The following is a 6487-nucleotide window of genomic DNA, read 5'->3' on the forward strand; positions in this document are numbered from 1 at the left end:
TGATGTGTTTTATACAAGGATATTAAAACACTTTGAGCTATCATTTGACATGTAACATTTTGCTTTTTCTGTTTACAAAATCTGAAGTCGCCGGGCACGGTGGCTCAAGCCTGTAATCCCAGCACTTTGGGAGGCCGAGATGGGCGGATCACGAGGTCAGGAGATTGAGACCATCCTGGCTAACACGGTGAAACCCCGTCTCTACTAAAAAATATAAAAAACTGGCTGGGCGAGGTGGCGGGCGCCTGTAGTTCCAGCTACTCGGGAGGCTGAGGCAGGAGAATGGCGTAAACCCAGGAGGTGGAGCTTGCAGTGAGCTGAGATCTGGCCGCTGCACCCCAGCCTGGGCGACAGAGCCAGACTCCGTCTCAAAAAAAAAAAAAATCTAAAGTCTTCTTTTCTCTTCCAAGATGTATAAAATGAGCACACTGGAATCTAATAAAACGATATTTCAGCTAAAAAAGAACCATTTCCACCAATTTAGGTTCTTTAAAAGATTAATGTAAGTTCGTGTACAGATTGAATATACTTTATCTGAAATGTCTGGGTCCAGAAGTCTTGTGAATTTTGCATTTTTAAATATTTGCATACAATTAATGAGACACAGGAATGGGACCCAAGTCTAAACATAAAATTTGTTTATGTTTTATATACATCTTTTACACATATCCTGAAGGTAATTTTATACAATACCTTTTTTTTTTTTTTTTTAGATGGAGTTTTGCTCTTGTCGCACAGGCTGGAATGCCATGGTGCAATCTCGGCTCACTGCAACCTCCGCCTCCTAGGTTCAAGCAATTCTCCTGCTGCAACCTCCTGAGTAGCTGGGATTACAGGTACTCACCACCATGCCCGGCTAATTTTTGTATTTTTCGTAGAGAAAACATGTTGGCCAGGCTGGTCTCGAACTCCTGACCTCAGGTGATCCACCCGCCTCGGCCTCCCAAAGTGCTGGGATTATAGGCATGAACCACCGTGCCCAGCCACAATTATTTTAATAATTTAGTGCATGAAACAAAGTTTGTGTTAAGTACTTACCTGTGGAATTTTGATTTGTGCCATCATAGTGCACTCAAAACATTTCAGATTTTGGGTTTTGGACTTTCAGATTCAAGATGCTCAACCTGTAGTTTCCTTTGTATTGATGGCAGACACAAGTTTTGTATCTTCTTGTAAAGGTGTGAAGAGGCTAAATGACATCTTTCCTGAATTACTGGGATAGAGCATTTATTAAGAAACAGGATACAAGAATTTGCTTAAACCACACTGTTTTAAATCTGATTTTCTTCCTGTTAATATTTTAAGTAGAAAAAGAATTAATTTTCCAATACATTGACACCACCTTCACTTTGAAAGTGAAACACATGACATCTATTAGCTTTGCAGTAGAGATTGTGATTTTCCTAAGAAATGAATATGCACTGTAATGAAAGATTTGCCAGTCATCCCAATGGCTATTTTGTTTTGCAGGCAACGGTGTGAACACATGAATAGAAGAAGAAAATTTCTTCTAGCCTCAGTACTTGCTCTCCAGAATTCAAGTTTTATATATCCATCATGTCAGAAGTGCTTCTCTAGGATAATCCTGGTCTCCAAAAGGTAAAAGTAAAGTCTGTACGGGTGAGAGAGGAAATACAAGTGCACACTGTAGATTACCTGTGGCTCAAGGGCAAGGACCAGATTTACCAAACCAGGACATTCGATTCTCTCAGGAGTTGGTTCTTCTGTAAATCCCAGAACAGATTTCACTGCTAATCGTCTATTACTAGAGAAAAGTTTTAAGTTACTGTCAAGTCCTTTGCTAAATGCTTGCCTCATTGAAGAAAAATAACTTCTCAGAGAGTAAGTTGCAATACTGGGTACAAAACTTAACCCATTTCTGGGATATCCCTGGGAATAATACAGGAGGCTTTTGTTTATTGTTTGTTTATTTTTGCATGATCCTTAGAATAGTTTTTAATGTAAATAAATAAACTCCTTGAGACCAGAGACTATGTTATAGTGATTTCTATCCTTTAGCAACTAGAAAGGTGTTTGGCATATAATTCTTTATTATGGTGCTCAGATGCAAGCCAACTATACCTGAGAGCCTAAGGTCTTCCTCTGATCTTTATAAAGTAGAAATGAGAGGTTAGGTTTGAAGTTTCTCCAGAACACTGTCTCTCTGCATGGAAGAGAGGATAAGAATAACTAGTAAGTAGCTAAAACTATGTAAGAAAGAGTAGTGTGCCTGCAATATTCTTAACTAGTCTTTTTGTCTAGTTAGCCTTGAATGGGGAGGCAGAAAGGGAGCTGGGCAGTTCTAACTCGTATCTAGACTCTAAGTAATCCTTGAAGTAGTTATCACAGTGTTCCTTTATTAAGCCAGTCTCTCAAGTACTCATTTGTAAGCTCTGAGAGAAAGACCCTGTTTGTATTATTCATCATTAAATCCTTGGCATCCATCTTAGGGCTTAGTTCATAGAAAATGTTCAACAAGTGTTCGTTAAATGAATGAATAAGTGATAGCATGATAGTGTTTAGATTGTCTTAGGTTCACCCATTTTCAGGTTGCTGCCTGTCATTTGAAACAACTAAAACCCATGGGCTATTTGCCTTTCATCAGAATCTATACTTAGAAGCAGTGTGGTATACAGTCCTTACTTAATATTGTCGGATTCTAAGACACCGCAACTTTAAGCAAAATGATGTATAGTGAAACACATTTTTTTCTCATCAACGTTATAATGATGTTATTTGAGAACCTGCTATAAGTAGTTTTGCTTAAAGTCACAGTATCCAAGAACCTATCACTAATGTTAAATGAGGACTTACTGTAATGGAACAATTTCAAGCTTCAGAGAACACAACAGAGTTGCGTGTAGGCTCTGGCTCTCATTAACTATGTGACCTAGGGCAAGATATTTAACTTCTGTGAGTCTAATTACTCATTTGTAAGGTGGGATCATGGTACCCACAATATGGGATCATTGTAAATTAGAGATAATGCACAGAAATGTTCTAGTAGAATACATAGCATATATTAGAATTTCCAAAGTGGTAGCTATTATTATTATAATCTATTATAAGTATACTTTACCTTATTGCAGTATATTATCATGATTAAAAGCATAATTCTCTGGAGCTGACTGCCTGGATTCAAATCACAACCCTGCCGTTATAGCTGTGTGGCCTTGGGCAAGTCACTGTAATTATCTGAGCCACAAAATGGGGAAAGTGATATCTGCCTCATAAGGTTCTTGTAAGGATCAAATAGGTTAATATACATAACATGCCTAGAACATTATCTGATACATTATCAGTAATATATAGATATAAAATATTTTTAAAACTCTTTCCGGTCATTTATTTTAAAGATAATCTGCAACAAAAATTTAGGTTAAACAATAATGCCATTGTTACTTATTTAGACTGGTAATACCAATAGATAACATTAGTGAGTGTTTGCTGTACAGTAGGCACTGTGCTAAGAGCTTTGTGGGCATTATATCTTTTAATACAACAGCCCTATGAAGTGAATACTGTTGTTAATGCCAGCCTTTAAAGGAGACAACTGAAGCTTGGAAAAGTTAAGTAACTTACCACAAATCATCACACAGCCAGCTAGTTGGGGGCAGAAACATATTCAAGCCTACACAATCTGAATTCTGTCTACCTTCATAATCACCATATTACTTCCAAATTGGCAGCGAAATTTGTGTTCAGAATGACATCTTCCTCTCTCTTTCTTAGAGCTTAAAATGCCCTGGGAAAGGAATTGCGACGGGACTCTTTTGGAATATAAAACCCATGGCACATAGTCCTTGCCTGTGGAAACATAGTCCATGGAACTATAACCTGTTTTCTGCATATACTACATTGACACAAAAATTTTTTTAAACTATATCCATAATTTCTGGTGCTTATCTTTTTTTCCCCATAGGTTATTGGGGTACAGGTGGTATTTGGCTACATGAGTAAGTTCTTCAGTGGTGCTTTGTGAGATTTTGGTGCACCCATCACCCGAGCAGTATACACTGCACCCTATTTGTAGTCTTTTATCCCTCACCCCCTCCCACCCTTCCCCCCAAGTCCCCAAAGTCCATTGTATCATTCTTATACCTTTGCGTCCTCATAGCATAGCTCCCACATATCAGTGAGAATATATGGTGTTTGGTTTTCCTTTCCCGAGTTACTTCATTTAGAATAATAGTCTCTAGTCTCATCCAGGTCACTGCAAATGCCATTAATTCATTCCTTTTTATGACTGAGTAGTAGTTCATCATATATATATATATGGGTGTATACACACACACACACACCAGTTCCTGTATCCACTTATTGATTGATGGACATTTGGGTTGGTTCCACGATTTTGCAATTCTGAACTGTGCTGCTATAAACATGCCTGTGCAAGTATCTTCTTCACATAATGACTTATTTTCCTCTGGGTAGATACCCAGTAGTGCGATTGCTGGATCAAATGGTAGTTCTACTTTTAGTTCTTTAAGGAATCTCCACAGTGTTTTCCATAGTGGCTGTACTAGTTTATATTCTGCCAGCAATGTAGAAGTGTTCCTTGATCGCTGCATCCACACCAGCATCTACTGTTTTTTGATTTTTTTATTATGGCCATTCTTGCAGGAATAAGGCGGTATTGCATTGTGATTTTGATTTGCATTTCCGTGGTCATTAGTGATGTTGAGCATTTTTTCATATGTTTTGTTGGCCATTTGAGAATTGTCTATTTATGTCCTTAGCCTACTGTTTGATGGGATTGTTTGTTTTTTCTTACTGATTTGTTTGAGTTCATTGTAGATTCTGGATATTAGTCCTTTGTCAGATGTATAGATTGTGAAGATTTTCTCCCACTCTGTGGGTTGTCTGTTTGCTGACTGTTCTTTGGCCATGCAAAAGCTCTTTAGTTTAATTAAGTCCCAGCTATTTATCTTTGTTTTTATTGCATTTGCTTTTGGGTATGCCAGTGTCTAGAAGGGTTTTTACAATGTTATCTTCTGGAATTTTTATAGTTTCAGGTCTTAGATTTAAGTCCTTAATCCATCTTGAGTTGCTTTTGTATAAGGTTCATTCTCCTACATGTGGCTAACCAATGATCCCAGCGCCATTTGTTGAAAAAGGTGTCCTTTCCCCACTATTGTTTGCTTTGTCAAAGATCAGTTGGCTGTAAGTATTTGAGTTTACTTCTGGGTTCTCTATTCTGTTCCATTGGCCTGTGTGCCTATTTTTATACCAGTACCATGGTGTTTTGGTGACTATGGCCTTATAGTATAGTTTGAAATCACGTAATGTGATGCCTCCAGGTTTGTTCTTTTTGCTTAGTCTTTCTTTGACTATGCCGGCTATGTCTTGGTTCCATATGCATTTTAAAATTGTTTTTTTCTAATTCTTTGAAGAATAGTGGTGGTAGGGATTGCATTGAATTTGTAGATTGCTTTTGGCAGCATGGTCATTTTCACAATATTGATTCTACCTATCCACGAGCATGGGATGTGTTTCCATTCGTTTGTGCTGTCCATGATTTCTTTCAGCAGTGTTTTGCAGTTTTTCTTGTAGAGGTCTTTTGCCTCCTTGGTTAGGTATATTCCTAAGTTTGTTTATTTGTCTGGTTTTTTGTCTTTGTTTTTGTTTTTTTGCAGCTATTGTAAAAGGAGTTAAATTCTTGATTTGACTCTCTGGTCGCTGTAGGTGTATAGAAGAGCTGCTGATTTGTGTACATTAATCTTGTATCCAGAAACTTTGCTGAATTCTTTTCTCAGTTCTAGCAGCTTTCTGGAGGAGTCTTCAGGGTTTTCAAGGTAAACAATCATATCATCAGCAAACAGTGACAGTTCGACTTCCTCTTTACTGATTTAGATGCCCTTTCTTTCTTTCTCTTGTCTGATTGCATTGGCTAGGACTTCCAGTAGTATGTTGAAGAATGGTGAGAGTGGGCATCCTTGTCTCATTCCAGTTCTCAGAGGGAATGCTTTCAGTTTTTCCCCATTCATTGTTATGTTGGCTGTGGGTTTGTTATAGATGGCTTTTATTACATTGAGGTATGTCCCTTGTATGCCACTTTTGCTGAGAGTTTTAATCATAAAGGGATGCTGGCTTTTGTTGAATACTTTTTCTGCATCTATTGAGATGATCATGTGATTTTTGTTTTTAAAATTCTGTTTATGTGGTATATCACATTTATTGACTTATGTATGCTAAACTGTCTCTGCATCCCTGGTATGAAACCCACTTAATCATGGTGGATTATCTTTTTGATATGTTGTTTGATTCAGTTAACTAGTATTTTGTTAAGGATTTTAGCATCTGTGTTCATCAAGGATATTGGGCAGTAGTTTTCTTTTTTGCTTATGTCCTTTCCTGATTTGGGTATTAGGGTGATGCTGCCTTCATAGAATGAATTAGGGAGGATTCCCTCTTTATCTTGTGGAATAGCATCAAAAGGATTGGTACCAATTCTTCTTTGAATGTCTGGTAGAATTCTGCTGTGAAT

General features: G+C 37.7%; 1 protein-coding gene across 1 annotated transcript in view; it reads left to right on the top strand.

Moving 5' to 3' along the window:
- Nucleotides 1-796: 796 nt before the first annotated feature.
- Nucleotides 797-6487, top strand: part of DDIAS (DNA damage induced apoptosis suppressor) — a 21143-nt gene continuing 15452 nt past the window's right edge. Inside the window, exons 1-2 of the mRNA XM_017875206.1 lie at nucleotides 797-836; nucleotides 1471-1599. Of these exons, the coding sequence (XP_017730695.1) occupies nucleotides 1487-1599 (113 nt within the window). The 5' untranslated portion in view covers nucleotides 797-836; nucleotides 1471-1486. The remainder of the gene's footprint in view (nucleotides 837-1470; nucleotides 1600-6487) is intronic.

The sequence above is a fragment of the Rhinopithecus bieti genome, unplaced genomic scaffold, assembly GCF_001698545.2.
Source record: "Rhinopithecus bieti isolate Rb0 unplaced genomic scaffold, ASM169854v2 scaffold_9667, whole genome shotgun sequence".
Classification (NCBI taxonomy): Eukaryota; Metazoa; Chordata; class Mammalia; order Primates; family Cercopithecidae; genus Rhinopithecus; species Rhinopithecus bieti.